General features: G+C 46.2%; 1 protein-coding gene across 1 annotated transcript in view; it reads left to right on the forward strand.

Moving 5' to 3' along the window:
- The window catches only part of LOC143285594 (uncharacterized), a 112,183-nt gene that overhangs the window by 59,885 nt on the left and 32,298 nt on the right, over positions 1–20,000 (forward strand). The window contains exons 43-56 of the mRNA XM_076592988.1: positions 1,083–1,315; positions 2,757–2,871; positions 3,748–3,995; positions 4,850–4,964; positions 5,443–5,645; positions 6,359–6,476; positions 7,407–7,615; positions 9,136–9,250; positions 10,534–10,772; positions 12,339–12,453; positions 13,904–14,133; positions 15,446–15,560; positions 16,752–16,939; positions 17,739–17,853. Of these exons, the coding sequence (XP_076449103.1) occupies positions 1,083–1,315; positions 2,757–2,871; positions 3,748–3,995; positions 4,850–4,964; positions 5,443–5,645; positions 6,359–6,476; positions 7,407–7,615; positions 9,136–9,250; positions 10,534–10,772; positions 12,339–12,453; positions 13,904–14,133; positions 15,446–15,560; positions 16,752–16,939; positions 17,739–17,853 (2,358 nt within the window). The remainder of the gene's footprint in view (positions 1–1,082; positions 1,316–2,756; positions 2,872–3,747; positions 3,996–4,849; positions 4,965–5,442; positions 5,646–6,358; positions 6,477–7,406; positions 7,616–9,135; positions 9,251–10,533; positions 10,773–12,338; positions 12,454–13,903; positions 14,134–15,445; positions 15,561–16,751; positions 16,940–17,738; positions 17,854–20,000) is intronic.

The raw sequence follows: 20,000 nt of genomic DNA on the forward strand, positions 1-20,000 counted from the left end.
GTTTGTTGACTCACTTGTGTAAACGAAGTGAGTCTATGTTTTAACTCGGTGTTCGGTTGTCTGTGTGTGTGTGTGTGTGTGTCTGTGTGTCCGTGGTAAACTTTAACATTGACATTTTCTCTGCAAATACTTTGTCAGTTGACACCAAATTTGGCATAAAAATAGGAAAAATTCAGTTCTTTCCAGTCATCTTGTTTAAAACAATATTGCACATCTGGGATGGGCACAAAAAAATAATAAAAGAAGCCTAATTATATGCAAATTGCATTTACTGTTATATTTATATTTTCTGTATTCTCTAAACTTGGCACTTTGACCTCTTATTCTGACACAACAACAAGAGGAGTCATTATTATCATTTTTTGTTCAAACAGGAACTTCTTTTGCTAAGCATGGAATTTTTATTTATTTTGCAAACGTTTTGGTGCAGATAGTAAAAAAGGGAAATTACTCTGTAATTAATGCTAGGGGACTTAATTTATCACAAGTGAGTCTTGAAGGCCTTGCCTCTCTTGTTTTCTTTGTGACGGGACGTGAAACAAGGAATGTGAAAATGAGTTCTTTATCAAAATGTCTACAGTTACCAGCACGTGTGACGGGACATTATTTATCTCCAATGTTAATTTGAGCTGTGTTCTGTTTATGGGTGGGTTAGTGTGTGGATAGTCATTTTCGAGCGTGGCTGAGTGTGGATACATTCTTTGAATGACTGAATCAATGACACAATGAATGAATGATTATACATTTGGCCATGATCATACACGCACGCACGCACAGACACACACACACACACACACACACACACACACACACACACACACAGAGATCATGAGTTTCGGGGAAGTGTTTATGAGCAATTTATAAACAGTACATCGGGAGTTTGGGGGGAAGTGTTATAAGCTATTTATAAGCAATCGGCGAAAGGTAACAAGGACTTTTGCATTTCACCGCATTCGTTCAAGTCATTTTATCCTTCGTGAGTGTTATTTCCACGGGTAATGTGGAAGTCCTGTCTCTGCAGGTGCGTCTACATTTCACGAGCGTAACTACCACAGGTAATGTGGGGGTTCCTGTCATTGCAGGTGCAAAACCTACGCGAACGTGCCTCCATCGTGCCAGCTGGTGGCCAGCCCAGACGACCCTCTGTGCTGTATGGTGCCCCAGTGTCTGCCCACCCCTGGCCCCAGCGGCTACCCCACAGCCGGGCCCAACGCCACCCCTACCCAGACCGTGTACACCAACCCGACCGGGGTGATCACCGGCATTGCTCCCACCCCGACACCCCGCCCTGGATACCCCACCCCTGGGTTCAGAAGTGAGTGAACGTGTACACAGATGTGGCAGCATTCTTCTTTCGTCGTCGTCATCATCTGTCTTCTTCATCTTCATCTTCCTGTTCTTCTTCTTCTTTGATGATGATGATGATGATGACGATGATGTTGTGTTGTTGTTCTTCTTCTTCCTCTTCCTGTTCTTCTTCTTATTGTTGTTGTTCTTTTTCTTCTTTGTTTTTGTTTTTGTTGTCTTGTATTCTATTGTATTGTATTATCTATTACTCTTTTCGTCACATCTCTCCCCGGGGAGAGCGCATCGCTACACTGAGAGCGCCACCCAACTTTTCTTTCAGCCTGCAATTTTATTTGCTTTCGTATCGAAGTGGATTTCTCAACAGAACTTTGACAGGGACAACCTTTTTGTCACCGTGTGTTCTTTAACGTGTGCTAAGTGCATGCTGCACACGGGATCTCGGTTTATCGTCTCATCCGAATGGCTAGCGTCCAGACCACCGTTCAAGGTCTAGTGGAGGGAGGAGAAAATACTGGCGACTGTGCGATTCGAACCAGTGCGCTCATATTCTCTCGCTCCCTAGGCGGACGCGTTACCACTAGGCCACCATTCCACTTCTTCTTGAAGACCACTGGGCTCCATTGATGACCTGAGAACTAGTTCTTTCCATTTCTCCCTCTTCCTCCCTGGCTTGAAGACTACAATGTACACAGTGATGTCAAGATGATGACAGATGCCACAATACAAGGCGACAATATAATTTAATGTCGGTGCTGTGATGGCACTACACTACACTACAATACAGTACAATAGAGTTCAGTACTGCAATGCAATGCAATGCAATGCGATACGATACGATACGATACGATACGATACGATAACATACCACACAGTTTCAGTTTTCAGTCTCAGGTTTTCAAGAAAGTGCCACTGCATTCAGAAAAATCCATATACGCTACACCACATCTGCTTGGCAGATGCCCGGCAGCAGCATATCCCAGCGCACTTGGTAAGGCCTTGAGTGCGTGTATGTATATTTGTGTACCTATCAAAGTGGACTTTTTCTACAGAATTTTGCCAAGGACAACACTTTTTTGCCTTGGGTTTTTATTCAGTGCGCCAAGTGCGTGCTGCACACGGGACCTGGGTTTTTCGTCTCATCCAAGTGACTAGACGCTCATTTTGATTTTCCAGTCAAACTTGGGAGAAGGGGCGAGAGCGGGGCAAATGGAACCCACACCTCACAGACACTGTGTTGGGAGATAGAATAGCGCTTCATCCATTCTGACACTTTCCATCAATACTTCCTCTTCCTCTTCTTCTTCGTTCGTGGGCTGCAACCTCCACGTTCACTCGTACACGAGTGGGATTTTATGTGTATGACCGTTTTTACCCCGCCATGTAAGCAGCCATACTCCGTTTTCGGGGGTCCAACAATACAATAGAAGCGATGGGTGCTGTGGTTGCAGACGCCTGTGTGTACAACGGAAAGGAGTACAAAGAGGGACAGCAGTGGCAGGACGGCTGCGACTACGACTGTGTGTGTCTGAACGAAACCACAGGCCTCTACAAGTGTACAGAGAGGTGAGTGAAGGTCACCTGACGGGGGGGGGCCGGGGGGGGGGGTGTCACCTGACAGGTGTGAGTGAGTTTCACCTGACGGGGGTGTGTGTGTGCGTGTGTGTCACCTGACAGGTGTGTGTGAGTGTCACCTGACAGGTGTGTGTGAGTGTCACCTGACGGGTATGAGTGAGTGTCACCTGACGGGTATGTGTGTGTGTGTGTGTGTGTGTCACCTGGCAGGTATGTGTGTGTGGGTGGTGGTGGTGGTGATGGTGGTAGTGTCATTAACTACACATAATAAACAGATATTCATGTGCTCGTCATTTTCTTAAATTTGTGTCTTATTTATCTTCAAGAGCGAGTGTCACCTGACAGGCGTGTGTGTATGTGTGTGTTGGGGGGGGGGAGGTGGGTGGTGGTGGTGGTAGTGTTATATAGTCCAACATGCTCCTAAACTCCATACAAACAGATGTTCATGTGCTCGACATTTTCTTAGAAAGAAATTGTGTCTTATTTATGCTCGTCATTTGCTGTATATAGTGTCTTACTTATGCTCGTTTTTTTCTTTAAATAGAATGCGTCTTATTTATGTTTAACCCCCTTCGAATGGGGTGGCTACTGCCTTTCTTGAAGAAAACATTGATATCGTCATTATCTCCCCCTCCCCTTCTATACGCACCCGCTGTTAGTAGGTCCCCGCTGTTTTCTTTAAATTGTGTCTTACTTATGTTTACCCCCCTCGAATGGGGGAGTGGAGGGTGGGGAGGGGTGTGTGGGTGGGGGGAGGGGGGATACAGTCTTTCTTGGAAAAAAAAACCCAATTGATATCGTTATCTCCACCACCACCACCACCACCCGCTTCTATACCCCCACCCCCACCCCACCCGCTGTTGGCAGGTGCCCGACCTACGCCCTGGTGCCCAGCCAGTGCCAGCTGGTGCCAGACCCGCTGGACTTCTGCTGCAAGCAGCTCAAGTGCGACTTCACCCAGTCCACGCCCAACCCCTTCTCCCCGACCCCCGCGCCCACCCGTATCCCCGACCCCAACCTGCACACCACCTCGGCTCCCAGCACCGTGTCCGCCACACCCGGGGTGGGCGTTCCCACCCCCAGCTTCAGGCCGCCCACACTGGCCCCGCAGTTCGGTGAGTTAGCTGGATTCACATTTTCCCCGAAGACGGAGTGTGGCTGCTGCCTAGTAGTAGTAGTAGTAGTAGTAATAGTGGTGGTGGTGGTGGATGGGATTCTCGTTTGTTTGCTTGTTTCTTTTTGGCGGGCACATTGGAAATATGTTGGGATGTTTTTTGTGTCAGAAATTATCTTCGAAAACGGAGTGTGGCTGCCTAAGCAGCTAGGTGGTAGTGGTGGGAAGGGGATTGGCGTTAAAAAAATAACACAATCGTAAACATGAAGAACCACTCGTATACATCTTTCTTTTTTTCTTCTTTTCTGTTTTTTCATTCTTACTACAATAAATTATTTTCATTATGTTGGTGTTTTTTTGTTTTTTGTTTGGTTTTTTTTTTGGTTCACTCTGACTGATTGCTTGATGGTGCTTTTGTTTATTTGTTGTTGGTGTTATGATTATTCTCAAAATGATTTTTTTAATGCAAATTGTAGTAGCTTTTTATTTTATGTGTATTCAAAGTCTAAAATCAACATGTGTGAGCACATATTACATTCATGAAGAAGGACGTGGAAATTTTAGCTCGCGATTACAGTAGTAGTAGTAGTAGTAGTAGTAGTAGTAGTAATACTACTACTACTACTACTAGTGGTTTGGATTGGATGGAATCCCATCACCTTAGATTCATTTAGTGTATAATGATAATGATATACATGAGTTTCAAGAACGTCAAACATGTTATTAATTTTTTTTATCTATTCATTTTAATGATTGCGCTCGCATTTGTGTGTGTGTGTGTGTGTGTGTGTGTGTGTGTGTGTGTGTGTGTGTGTGTGTGTGTGTGTGTGTGTGTGTGTGTGTGTGTGTGCACAGCATTCTGTGTGTACAACGGGGTGGCGTACCGCCAGGGGGAGACGTGGAACATCGGGTGTGAGCAGGTGTGCACCTGTTACGACAGCACACGGAACTACTACACCTGCTCCGACAGGTGAGTCAGGCTGTTGCTGTTGTGTGGTTGCTTTCGCTTGTCAAGAGAGAGAGAGAGAGAGAGTAGAAAAACTAAAATTGCAAATACATGCGCTAGCACATTCGCACACACCAATCTTCAGTCACCGATGTGATGGGACATTAAACAAAATTAACACACACTCAAACACACACACACACACACACACACACACACACACACACACACACACACACACACACACACACACACACACAACTATCGCGTTTGTTTTTTTGTCTAATTTGTATATTTTTCTTTTATGTTTTAATGATTTACACAAACAACTGGTAGGCTTTCAAAGCTTTAACAGCACGTTTCGCAAAACCATGGAAAGGTCAAGCATCTTATTATTAAAGTTTTTCCCCCAACATCCGACGTGATGTTGCTGCGTATGGATGAGTGACACCCTCGCGGTTTGACACCTTCTTGAAAACGAAATTCTCCCATCCCACCCCAGGTGCCCCAGCTACCCGGACCTACCCGGAAGCTGCGACATGCGGGTGGACCCGGACGACTCGTGCTGCAAGGTGCCGGAGTGCTACGTCAGCCCCACCCCAGGTCCCAACGCCACCCCTGGTCAGGTTCCCGGCCAGACCACGGCCGCTCCCCAGCCCCTGCCCACCGGGGTGCCCGGCGTCATCACCAGGAAACCCAACCCGGGTGAGTGGGAGTCGTGTCCCTTTGTTTCTGTCAGTGGGAGTCGTGTCCCTTTGTTTCTGTCAGTGGGAGTCGTGTCCCTTTGTTTCTGTCAGTGGAGTGGGAGTCGTGTCCCTTCGTTTCTGTCAGTGGGAGTCGTGTCCCTTTGTTTCTGTCAGTGGGAGTCGTGTCCCTTCGTTTCTGTCAGTGGGAGTCGTGTCCCTTCGTTTCTGTCAGTGGGAGTCGTGTCCCTTCGTTTCTGTCAGTGGGAGTCGTGTCCCTTTGTTTCTGTCAGTGGGAGGCGTGTCCCTTTGTTTCTGTCAGTTTTACTGGTTTGTGTGTGGCGGTTGGTTGGGAGTGGGGGTAGGGGGGGGGTCCTCCAACCTCCTATGTATTTCCAATTTTTAAAGTACTCAGTTTAATCCGATACAAACTATACCACAGAATGATAAGTAAGCTTATCCTGTTTTTTGGGGGTGTTTATTGATAGTTAGTTGCTGTTTTCCTGGTGCTTCACTGGTGTGTTAGCGATAACCCAGACCAGCGCGTTGGGTGTATGTGAAGGTCAGACTTCTGCTCTTGTTCACCCTTCGTTCCCAAAGCAGATACGGTGCAGGTATAAGAATCAGTCCGCGCGCTTTGACACGTCTTGAAACATGCTGAATCTCTTTAGTTTTAACCCCATGTTCTGGTTTTGGTTTGTGTGTGTGTGTGTGTGTGTGTGTGTGTGTGTGCAGGCCAGCCGGGCTGTGAGCAGAACGGGGTGAGGTACCAGCCAGGAGACACGTGGAAGGAGGGGTGTCAGTACGTCTGTGAGTGTCTGGACAGCTCGGGACTGACCAAGTGCACAGAAAGGTAGGTGTGTGTGTGTGGGTGTGTGGGTGAGTGAGTGTGTGTGTGTGTGTGTGTGTGTGTGTGAGTGTGTGTGTGTGTGTGTGAGAGAGAGAGTAAGTGAGTGTGTGTGTGCGTGTGTTTGTGTGGCGTGTACGGTTGTGTGTGTGAGTGTGTTTGTGTAGGGAGAGGGGTTATTGACAGCTCCGCGAAGGAAGCTTGTTTGTTGTTTGTTTGCTTGTCTGTTGCGAATATTGCTGATTCATTTCTTTTTCTTTTTAAGTCGTAAGTACACATGTACTGTTTCTTTCGTTTGTTGTCATCCTCCCTCCTATTGTAGTTTATCGTGAGCCCTGTCCCTGTCCTATCCTGCTTTGCCTTGTCTTGTCTTGTCTTGTTTGGTCCTGCCCTGTCTTGTTTAGTCTTGTCTTGTCCTGCTCTGTCCTGCATGTGTCCCGCCCTACCCTGTCCTATCTTGTCTTGTCTTGTCTTGTCCTGTCTTGCCCTGCCCTGCCCTGCCCTGCCCTGCTGTATCCTGTCCTGTCTTGTCTTGTCTTGTCTCTTTTTGTCTGTCTTGTCTTGTCTTGTCCTGTCTTGCCCTGTCCTGTCCTGTTTTGCCTTGTCTTGCCTTGTCTTGTCTTGTACTGTCCTGTCTTGTTTAGTCTTGTCTTGCCCTGCCCTGTTTTGTCCTGTCCTGCATGTCCTGCTCTACCCTGTCCTATCTAGTCTTGTCTTGTATTGTCTTGTCCTGTCTTTCCCTGCCCTGCCTTGCCCTGTCCTGTCCTGTTCTGCTTTGCCTTGTCTTGTCTTGTCCTGTCCTGCCCTGCCCTGTCCTGCCTTGTCTTGTCTTGTCTTGTCTTGTCTTTCCCTGCCCTGCCCTGTCTTTTCAAAGCACCGAGTTTTCCGGGTAGAACCTGAAACGACGTGACCCCACGCCCCTTGACGTGTTGACAGGTGCGTCCCCTACCCGAGCGTACCCGACTACTGTGTGATGACACCCGACCCTGCCGACTCGTGCTGCATGGTGCCCTCGTGCGTCACGTCGGCACCCACCCCCCTCACCACCCTCACCCTCACCCCGGGTGGGGCTTCCACCGTCACGCCCCCCTCCCTCCTCACCGGCAGTCCCCAGCCCACGACGCCTGCTTACCCCATGCCCAAAGGTGGGAGGACTCAGACCTCAGAACGCTTTGTCTGTGTATTCATTCATGTATCTGAAAAAAAATTCACTAAGTATTTTTTTCCCTGATTACCTGATACATTGGACACACTGACCAGAAAATGGTGTTCGTCTTCTACAGCCTTGCAGAAAGGGCAGGAGTTTTTTTTTCTGTGTATCTCTTGTACAGGTTTAGATCACTTGTAATGTCTAAAATGTGCTTTTCTGGTTGCAAGAATGACTTAAAACAGCGATAAGAAGAATATCTATCACTCTCAAGAGAGTGAGACAGACAGACAGACAGACAGAGACACAGAGAGAGGATGATGGTGGGGTTGGGTGAGAGAACTAGACGCTGAAATGTTAAATGTCATTGGTTGTATGGCTATAACGGCGTGCATAAGGTTTGCAGACAAGAAGAATAGTGGTGAAAACAGTGAAAGGAAAACAGAAATTTAAAGAAACATATATGCAGATTAAGGGTAAAAAACAAACAAACAAAAACCACGAACCCTCGACCAGTCACTTTTTCAAAGTTCGTGAAATAAGAAACCTTCTTTTTGGGGGGATGGAGTGGGGGGGAGCGAGGGGGCGTAGGTTTTTGTCTTTCTGTCTACCAAATGCAGCTGTTAACGTTATTTTTCTTCAATTGAAGAGTATATGCTTTTGCAATACTATTCCGCAAGATAAATTATTGTATCGTCATTATAATTGATTTTTATTTTTTTTTTTTTTTTTTTTTTTTGTACGCTTATAGTTGACTTCATCAAGTTTTTGCGCCTTATACATATTATTAGTAGTAGTAGTAGTAGTTCTTTTTTATGTATTTATTATTTATTTACTTTTTTTTCTCTCAAGGCCTGACTAAGCGCATTGGGTTACGCTGCTGGTTAGGCATCTGCTTGGCAGATGTGGTGTAGCGTATATGGATTTGTCCGAACGCAGTGACGCCTCCTTGAGCTACTGAAACTGAAACTGAAACCATAATTGATTTTAGCAGAGAGCTGTGATGGTGTTTTGAAGTAACGTCCATGCAGTAATGTGAATTGGAGTGAGGGGATGACGGGCGCAATAGCCGAGAGGTTAAAGCGTTGGACTTTCAATCTGAGGGTCCCGGGTTCGAATCACGGTGACGGCGCCTGGTGGGTGAAGGGTGGAGATTTTTACGATCTCCCAGGTCAACATATGTGCAGACCTGCTAGTGCCTGAACCCCTTCGTGTGTATATGCAAGCAGAAGATCAAATACGCACGTTCAAGATCCTGTAGTCCATGTCAGCATTCGGTGGGCTATGGAGACAAGAACATACCCAGCATGCACACCCCCGAAAGCGGAGTATGGCTGCCTACATGACGGGGTAAAAACGGTCAAACACGTAAAAGCCTACTCGTATACATACGAGTGAACGTGGGAGTTGCAGCCCACGAAAGAAGAAGAAGAAGTGAGGGGAAACAGACAAACGAACGAACGAAATGAGGCACCTGTGACAGCCGTGGTGTGTGTACGTGTCTGTGCTGTCCCCCAGAGGTGTGTGTGTACAAAGGAGCGTCCTACACAGAGGGCCAGCAGTGGTATGATGGTTGCGACCTGAGCTGCGTGTGTGAAGATGGCCGCACGGGATTCTACAGGTGTTCCCAAAGGTAAGGGCTTCACCGTTGCTTTTAGAATCTACCTTTCTTTCTCTTTTTTTTTTTTTTTTTTTTTTTTTTTTTTTTGCTGCCCCATCGCCTGCACCCTTTCAGTGGCATTACTCCCACGCCGCTCATTCAGATTCCCCCATACACGGCCACACCCGGGTTCGTCCGTCACAGTTCCAGCGTCGGCAGTCCGCAGGGAACCATCGATGTTAGGTCGCCAGGAAGCCACACACCAGAGGAGACCCTGCAAAGCTGCTGAGTCACTTCGGTGGTGTTCAGTGGTGCCTGTTCTGATTTAACGTACTTAGGACACCACCTACTAACGACAATAATGGCTTAGTCGCGGAGCCAGACTGAGTGAGCGTCCCTCCCAGAGTAGAGTCCGCCATCACGTCCTTCAAACAACAGCCCCCCATGAATCTGCTGACACTGAAGACATTGACAGGACACACCCCAAGCACGGAAGTGGAGGGGTATCGAAACTGAGATCACCATGAGAGCAGGGCATGAAAGGCCACAGACTTTGAGACTGTTTTGTTTATTTTGACGATAATGAAGGAGGAGGAAGATGACGATGACGATGTTGCTATGCAGGTCCATTTTTGGTTTTGGACTGCGTGATAAGGCTTTAACCAGGCCCGAGAGATACAGACACTTGCAGTTTTGGTCAGGTAATTAGAGCAACACACCCAAAGACGCATCATTGAAGTGGATGACACTCGACTGTGTGGTCCCAGTCTCCCCATTTAAGCCCACAGCACACTCAGCTCTTGGTAGGAGCCGGCCACGGGCCGAAAAACCTACTACCTTTCTTCTTCTTCTTCTTCTGCTGCTGCTGCTGCTGCTGCTCCTTCTCCTTATTTTGTCTTCGTCTTGTTGTAGTTATTACGATATGTCATATGACCTTACCTATAATATTATTGATATCAATCATCATCATAATCACCCTCATCCACATTATCTATCAGTAATGATATCATTATCATGATATATATTGTGTGTGACACTGCAAAAATATTTGATAAATAGTAGTAATAGTGGTAGCAGCAGTTGTAGTAGTAGTGATGATGATGATAATAATAATAATAATAGTGATGATAATAACAATGATAATAACAATGATAATTATAATCATTATTATCATATTCTTAATGATAGTGATAATGATATCAACAACAATATCAATGATGATGATGATGACGTTGACGACGACAATGATAATAATAACAATGAAATAACAAGAATACCAATTAAAGTGTTTCACGCTGCCCCATGCTGGCCAACAGGTGCCCCACCTACACCGATGTGGCCGAGGGCTGCAGGTTCGTGCCCGACGCGCGTGACCCCGCGTGCTGCGTGATGCCGGACTGCGGGGCACCCGGCCTCGTCAACGTCACCGGCAACGTGGGCGTCATCACCGGCAACGGCCGCACCCCCACCCCCACCCCTCCCCAGCAGACGCTTAGCCCCCGTCCCGGCTCCACCCCCGTGCCCGGCACCTTCCTCACCCCCCAGCCTGGTGCCGGTGAGTTCTGTGGTGCTGGTGCTGGTGGTGTGGTTGTCGTGGTGCTGGTGTTGGTGGTGGTGTGGTTGTCGTGGTGCTGGTGTTGGTGGTGGTGTGGTTGTCGTGGTGGTTGTGTGGTGTTGTGGTTGTCGTGGTGGTTGTGTGGTGTTGGTGGTGGTGTGGTTGTTGTGGTGTTTGTGGTGGTGTGGTTGTCGTGGTGGTTGTGTGTTGTTGTGTTGGTGTGGTTGTGGTGATTGTGTGTTGTTGTGGTGGTCGTGTGTTGTGTTGGTGTGGTTGTCGTGGTGGTTGTGTGGTGTTGTGGTGGTGTGGTTGCCGTGGTGGTTGTGTGTTGTTGTGGTGGTGTGGTTGCCGTGGTGGTTGCGTGTTGTTGTGGTTGTTGTGTGTTGTTGTGTTGGTTGTGTGTTTGTGGTTGTGGTGGTTGTGTGTTTGTGGTTGTGGTGGTTGTGTGTTGTTGTGTTGGTTGTGTGTTGTTGTGGTGGTTGTGTGTTGTTGTGTTGGTTGTGTGTTGTTGTGGTGGTGTGGTTGTTGTGGTGGTTGTGTGTTGTTGTGTTGGTTGTGTGTTGTTGTGGTGGTGTGGTTGTTGTGGTGGTTGTGTGTTGTTGTGGTGGTTGTGTGGTTGTGGTGGTTGTGTGTGTTTGTGGTGGTGGTGTGGTTGTCGTGACGCTGGTGTTGGTGGTGGTGTGGTTGTGGTGGTGGTGGTGGTGTGGTTATCGTGGTGGTTGTGTGTTGTTGTGTTGGTGTGGTTGTCGTGGTGGCTGTGTGGTGTTGGTGGTGGTGTGGTTGTGGTGATTGTGTGTTGTTGTGGTGGTCGTGTGTTGTTGTGTTGGTGTGGTTGTCGTGGTGGTTGTGTGGTGTTGTGGTGGTTGTGTGTTGTTGTGGTGGTTGTGTGTTGTTGTGTTGGTGTGGTTGTCGTGGTGGTTGTGTGGTGCCGTGGTGGTTGTGTGTTGTTGTGGTTGTTGTGTGTTGTTTTGGTGGTTGTGTGTTGTTGTGGTGGTTGTGTGTGGTTGTGGTGGTTGTGTGTTGTTGTGGTGGTGTGGTTGTGGTGGTTGTGTGTTGTTGTGTTGGTTGTGTGTTGTTGTGGTGGTGTGTGTTGTTGTGGTGTTGTGGTTGTCGTGGTGGCGTGTTGTTGTGGTGGTTGTGTGTTGTTGTGGTGTCGTGGTGGCGTGTTATTGTGGTGGCGTGTTGTGGTGGTGGTGTGGTTGTTGTGTGTGGTTATTAAATTAACTGTGTGTTGTTGTGGTGGTGGTGTTATCGCGGTGTGTGTATTGTTGTAGTGGAAGGAGGTGATTGTGGTGGATGGAGGAGAGAGTGGGGAGATGTGGCGAGATGATAGTGAAGTGGAAATGACTCCCTCTGGGCAGTGAAGACTGAATGGTGATGACAGACACTCACACACTTATTTTGCTGTATATTTTTCTTCTTCTTGTTACAGTTTGTCTTGTCGTTCCCGGTCTCGTTGATGTCCCTCTTCGTGGTTTCATGGTTTATTTTGTTCTTGTTCTTGCTTTTGTTGTTGTTCTTATTGACTTTGCGCGTTAATGCCTGATCACCGTGTGGTTTTTGCAGAGGTGTGTCGGTACAACGGGCGTGTGTACACTCAGGGTCAGAAGTGGCAGGATGGATGCACGTACAACTGTGAATGTGTGAACGCTTCTACCGGAGAGTACCGATGCACTGACAGGTGAGCCTGATGTTCAGGAATCGAATCAAATCAAATCAAATCAACTTGCTTAAAGCACAGCCAGCCCTCCTCTGTGGGGCCATTTCGGGGCTGAGTACCCGTCAGTTCTTTTAAAACCAGTGGAACAGAACGCAAAAGAATGTTAAAAATAACTGACAGCGTTAGAAAGACCACTTCATCCACGTCTGTCTCACTCATTCCACGAAGAAACGTGAGTCCGGTCAGAATATTGGGTGAAGTGGAATTTTGTTCAATGTCCCGTCACACATGCTGGTGATTGTAGACATTTTTATTTTGTTAAAGTTTTTATTTTCACATTTGAATGTTATTGTTTCAATGGGCGGGGATGAATGAAATATTGAAAAGAATAATATACTGAAAATAAAGTGAAATGGCAATTTGCCCATGTATGTTTCAATCTACGTAAAATTCAAATCAAGTTTGAAATACTGAGTTCCCTCAAGATATGAACTGATGCTTAGAAGAAGAAGATGATGATGATGAAGATGCTGATCATGATGGTGATGAAGAGGAAAACAAGTCGATGATTTGGAAGAGATTGTAGATTGTTGGATGATGGGCTACTAGTATTTGTAGGCCACGATGATGATGATGATGATGATGATGATGATGGAGCAGTGGCTAAGTGGTGATACGCGTTTTAGGAAGTGAGTGCCCAAGGGTTCGAGTACCGTACGAGGACTGAGAGCTTTGATCCCCTGTCCACGAGACTGAGTGGTCTTGGTGCTAATCTTTCCCATGAGACAACAAACCAAGGTCCCGTTTGCAGCATGCACTTGGTCCATGTAAAAGAATCCATGGCATCAAAAGGATTGCAAAATCGTGTAGGAAAATCCCCACTTTGATGCAGAAACAGAATAAACGTGAAAACAGAAAACGAAGGTGGTACTGTACTGTGGCAACGCGTGGACAGCAGCCCGAATTTCATTCAGATAGATCTGATTTTACAAAAATACAAAATAGCACTATACGATACGAGACGATAGGATGCGATTCGATACGATACGCCACGATACGATACGATGCCATACGATACGATACGATCTGATACCATACGATACGACACAATACGATATGATACCATACCATACGACACGACACGATATGATACCATACTACACGACACGACACGATATGATACCATACGATACGACACAATACGATATGATACCATACGATACGACACGATACGATATGATGCCATACGATACGATATGATACTAGCGATACCATGCGATACGACACGATTCGATACGATATGATGCCATGCGATACGATACGATATGGTACCATACAATACGACACGATACGACACGACACGACACAGTACGATGCGATACCATACAATACGATGTGATACGACACTACGCGATACAGTACGATACGATACGATAGGTGAACACAAGACAGCACAACGCCCTGTCTCCAGGTGTCTGCAGTACCCCCAGAGCGTGGTGTCCTTCTGCACCATGGTGCCTGATGACACCGACCCCTGCTGCATGGTACCCGACTGCGACCACACCCCCACCCCGCCCTCCGGCGTCACACCCGTGTCGGGGTCCACCCTGTCCCCACCCCTTTCCAACGCCACCACCCTGTCCCCAGGCCTGGCCAGCACCCCCTTCCCCACCCTGCACCCCACTCTGACTCCCGACATGGGTGAGTATATGATAGTCAGCCGTATCCGACTGTGACCATCAGAACAGCAGAGGAGCTAATTGCTGCTGTCCCAACTGTCTGGGCTTGAATCTTATTATAGTGGAGAGTACACGCCGACATGGCTATACACACCGCACAGTATATGATAGTCAGCCGTGTCCGACTATGACCATCAGAACAGCATAGGAGCCGAATACTGTCCTGACTATCTCTGGGCTATCATTTGATTACAGTGGAGAGTGTCTTGCCCCAGTTACATCCCCACTCTCTCGGCCAAGAGGACAATCGGCGTTGGCATGGTCCCCAAAGGCCAACTAGCCCCCAAAGCTGCAACACTAAGAGCCAAGGCGATCTTGTCTCCTAGTTTGAGAGTCATTGTCCTTCACAAAAGATTAAATTTTAAGTGAATTCCCTTTTTGATTGCAGGGGAGAAACTGTTGATCATACAGCTCTCACTTTGCTGTTGGCCCAACTGTAGGCTTGTGTCAATCTCTGAATTAGGCCCTGTGTTAGGCCACACAGCGTTGTCTTAAAAATATCTTTCTTTTTTTTTTTCAATGTGATAAGTCCGGAATTGGTATGGTTTATTTTATTTTTATTTATTTTTATTTATTTTTTAGGGTTTTGTTTTCATTAACCATGCAGCGTGATTAACACTAATATCTTAAAAGGAAGCGGGTCGAAATATACTTCCTGTTGAGGTAAGGAGTCGAACTGAATATCATTGTTTCAATCGTGTAAAAGCTTACACAGATGGATCTGTACTGGAGTCATGTAAAAGTGGAGCAGTGTTCGTAGTCCCTGATCTGAAAGTGTAAAAAAAAAAATTCTGCTAATGGAAAAGGCTTTTCCATGTACACATCAGAATTATTCGCTATTCTCAAGGCCGTTAATTATTTGACTGCTATTGTTAATCTTGTTGTATATAACAACGCAGTGTGTCTTTTTTAAACTGGCAATTTTTGGTTTGGTATACATGGTATTATGTACAGTGTGTGTTGTGTGTGTGTGTGTGCGTGTGCGTGTATTTATTTGTTTGTGTGTGTGTTGTGTGGTGTTGTGTGTGCACAAAGGCCAGTATATCTGCTATTATACAATCATAATGTGTGTGTTGTGCAGAGTTCTGTGTGTACAAAGGCCAGTATAATCTGCTATTATATGATTATAGTGTGTGTGTTGTGCAGAGTTCTATGTGTACAAAGGACAGTATATCTGCTGTTATATAATTATAATGTGTGTGTTGTGCAGAGTTCTGTGTGTACAAAGGCCAGTATATCTGCTATTATATAATCATAATATGTGTGTTGTGCAGAGTTCTGTGTGTACAAAGGCGTGCCCTACACTCACGGACAGACGTGGTATGACGGCTGTGACAAGACCTGTCGCTGTGAAGACGTGGTCACGGGCCAGGTCAACTGTGACGACAGGTAAGAACTGTGGAGCAACACTCCCAGAAAACGGGATATGGCTGCCTGTAAGTACGGTCACAAAGCCCACTCTTTACGATCCAGGTCACCTGTGACGACAGGCAGGCCTGCTACTTTGTAGGAACTTCCCTCTTGCCCCCGAAAACGGAGTTTGGATGCCTACATGGCAGGAGTAAAAACGGTAATAGGAGCACCCCCATCCTCTTAAATGCAGTATGGCTGCCTTCATTGCGGAGGTTAGAAAAACACAGGAAAAGGAACATCACACCACCTTTAAAATGAGTTCAGGCTACATGGCTTGAGTCAGAACAGTTATAGGCATAAACTCCCCCGACTCTTTGATACGAATAATAATTTGGTTGTCCACCATCCCAGAGTGGCGGCGATGAATGAATAAAGTATTCAAAATTGAGCTGAACTAATCTGATTTGAGTTGACTTTTCTTCTTTTGTTTTTTTACCGCTGAAATCTTTCTGTCTGTCCTCCTCCCCACCTCCCCGCGTCCCCGAGTCCCCTCGCACCCCCAGCAGAGAGGCTGCCGACGTGTGCGTGTGTGTGTGTGTGTGTGCGTGTGCGTGTGTGTGCGTGTGCGTGTGTGTGTGACATGTATCACTGCTGTGTCTGTCTGAATGTATGTCTGTCTGCCCCTCACCCTCCCCGCCCCCCATCCGCCAGCCCCACTCCACCCCCATCAAAGAGTCTGCCAGTGTGTGTGTGTATGTGTGTGTGTAAGTGTGTGTAAGTGTGTGTAACGTATATCACGTGCTGTGTCTGTCTGTCCACACCCCCATCACCCCCACCCTCCAAAAAAAAGGCTGCCAACATGTGTGTGTGACACGCATCTCACGTGCTGTCTGACTGACTGTCTGCCCCCCCCCCCCTTCCACCCTCCAACAGAGAGGTTGCTCACGTTTGTGTGTGTCATATATATCACGTGCTGTGTCCGTCTGCCTGTCTGTCTGCCCCCCACCCACACACACCCCCCTCCTCCAACAGAGCGGCTGCCGACGTGTGTGTGTCATGTATATCTCGTGCTGTGTCTATCTGTCTGTCTGTCTGTTTGCCCCCCACCCCCACCCCCTCCTCCAACAGAGAGGCTGCCGACGTGTGTGTGTGTCACGTATATCACGTGCCGTGTCTCAGTGTCGGTCTTGACCGTCTGCCTTGACTGTGTGCCTGTGCGTCCTGTAGGTGCCCCAGCTACACGGATATCCCCGCGGGCTGTCAGCTGACGACGGACCCTCAGGACAGCTGCTGCCGGGTGCCCGAGTGCCCGCCCCACCCGGACACCAACAACACCCTGATCGTGACGGGCCCTGTGGGTGTCATCACGGGCAGCTCCCTGCCCCCTAACCAGTGGGGGCCCCTCACCAGGAACAGTCAGTAGTGGAGGAGGAGTTTGGGGGTTTTGGTTCTGTCTTTTATACATATATATTTATTTATTTATTTATTTTATTTTATTTTTTGTTATTATATTTTATTTTTATATTTATTTATTTTTATTTTTTTGGAATTAAAAAAAAATTTTGATTTATTTATTTCTTTATTTTCTCAAGGCCTGACTAAGTGCGTTGGGTTACGCTGCTGGTCAGGCATCTGCTTGGCAGATGATGTGTAGCGTATATGGATTTGACCGAACGCAGTGACGCCTCCTTGAGATACTGATACTTCCTCTCTCTCTGTCTGTCTGTCTGTCTGTCTTTCTCTCTGTCTCTCTCCATCTCTGTCTGTCTGTCTCTGTCTCTGTCTCTCTGTATGTGTGTGTGTGTCTCTCTCTCTCTGTCTCTCTCTGTCTCTCTGTGTCTCTCTCTGTCTCTCTCTCTCTTTCTCTCTGTCTCTCTCTCTCTTTGTCTGTCTCTCTCTCCACAACCACCACCCCCACCCTTTATTTTAAATTTTTTGGTTTCTTTTTCTGTTTTATTGTGGAGTTTTCTTTTCAGTTTTTTTGTTTTTTTGTTTTTTGATGTTGTGTGTGTGTGTGTTTTGTTTTTTTTTGTTTTGTTTTTTTGTTGGTTTTTTTTTGTGTTTTTTTTGGGGGGGGGATGGCGATGGTGATAAAAACAGTAATGATAATAATGTTATTAATTTTGACGATGATGATAATGATAATGCGTGTACCACGGTGGTTTGGGTGTGTGTTCCTGTTGATGAACACAACGTGTCCTGTGCTGTGTACAGATGTGTGTGTGTACCACGGTCGGACGTACAAGGAGGGCGAAGTGTGGGACGACGGCTGCTCCTACACATGTCAGTGTGTCGACGGCAACCTTGGGAAATACGTCTGCCGAGAAAAGTAATTACATCAAAACTTTTTTTTTTTTTTTTTTAAATTATGTTCCTTGATGTGATTTTCATTCAAGTATGACATAGTATGGTCTTCATTTTTAACAGTCAAATCTCTTTAACAAGCAAACACTGATATATGTATATATATATATATATATATATATATATATATATATATATATATATACATGTGTGTGTGTGTGTGTGTGTGTGTGTGTTCGTTTAAGTCTAGAAAAGGCAGAAATTATTTGTCAAATCGAAAAAAGGTGCAAAGAAAATAACACGAACTTGAAGAAGTAGGTTTAGCATGTTAGAGTTAGCAACAACGCAACTGGAAAGCATGGAAAACACGAATTAAACACAGCGTTAAATTATAAGATGATTTGTGAAGAAGAAGGCCCTTTTTTGTTTCTTGTTTGTAAATATAATCATTCAGGACAGGGACAGGTGAAAAAAAAATTGACTACTCGGACAAACTAAGGCAGGCAGACAGCCTTAAGTAACGAAAGCCGACAAGACAGGAATAGGTGGAAATATAAGACCACTCGGACATCTTAAATCAGGCTGTTCACGTGACGTAATGATTCAGTGCATGTCTCCCCACTGTTCACATGTCTTAATGTAACGATTCAGTGTATATCTCCCCTCACACCACTGTTCGCATGTCCTTACTTAATGTAACGATTCAGTGTATGTCTCCCCTCACACCACTGTTCACATGTCCTTACTTAATGTAACGATTCAGTGTATTTCTCCCCTCACACCACTGTTCACATGTCCTTACTTAATGTGACGATTCAGTGTATCCCCTCACACCACTGTTCACATGTCCTTACTTAATGTGACGATTCAGTGTATTTCTCCTCTCACACCACTGTTCACATGTCCTTACTTAATGTGACGATTCAGTGTATCCCCTCACACCACTGTTCACATGTCCTTACTTAATGTGACGATTCAGTGTATCCCCTCACACCACTGTTCACATGTCCTTACTTAATGTAACGATTCAGTGTATATCTCCCCTCACACCACTGTTCACATGTCCTTACTTAATGGAACGATTCAGTGTATTTCTCCCCTCACACCACTGTTCACATGTCCTTACTTAATGTGACGATTCAGTGTATGTCTCCCCTCACACCACTGTTCACATGTCCTTACTTAATGTGACGATTCAGTGTATCCCCTCACACCACTGTTCACATGTCCTTACTTAATGTGACGATTCAGTGTATTTCTCCCCTCACACCACTGTTCACATGTCCTTACTTAATGTGACGATTCAGTGTATCCCCTCACACCACTGTTCACATGTCCTTACTTAATGTGACGATTCAGTGTATCCCCTCACACCACTGTTCACATGTCCTTACTTAATGTAACGATTCAGTGTATATCTCCCCTCACACCACTGTTCACATGTCCTTACTTAATGGAACGATTCAGTGTATTTCTCCCCTCACACCACTGTTCACATGTCCTTACTTAATGTAACGATTCAGTGTATATCTCCCCTCACACCACTGTTCACATGTCCTTACTTAATGGAACGATTCAGTGTATGTCTCCCCTCACACCACTGTTCACATGTCCTTACTTAATGTAACGATTCAGTGTATATCTCCCCTCACACCACTGTTCACATGTCCTTACTTAATGTAACGATTCAATGTATATCTCCCCTCACACCACTGTTCACATGTCCTTACTTAATGTAACGATTCAGTGTATATCTCCCCTCACACCACTGTTCACATGTCCTTACTTAATGTAACGATTCAATGTATATCTCCCCTCACACCACTGTTCACATGTCCTTACTTAATGTAACGATTCAGTGTATATCTCCCCTCACACCACTGTTCACATGTCCTTACTTAATGTAACGATTCAGTGTATATCTCCCCTCACACCACTGTTCACATGTCCTTACTTAATGTAACGATTCAGTGTATATCTCCCCTCACACCACTGTTCACATGTCCTTACTTAATGTAACGATTCAGTGTATATCTCCCCTCACACCACTGTTCACATGTCCTTACTTAATGTAACGATTCAGTGCATGTCTCCCCTCACACCACTGTTCACTTGCCTTTAATGTAACGATTCACTTCATGCCCCCCCCCCCATCCCCCTGCCCTCCCCAGC

The sequence above is a fragment of the Babylonia areolata genome, chromosome 9 (assembly GCF_041734735.1).
Source record: "Babylonia areolata isolate BAREFJ2019XMU chromosome 9, ASM4173473v1, whole genome shotgun sequence".
NCBI lineage: Eukaryota > Metazoa > Mollusca > Gastropoda > Neogastropoda > Buccinidae > Babylonia > Babylonia areolata.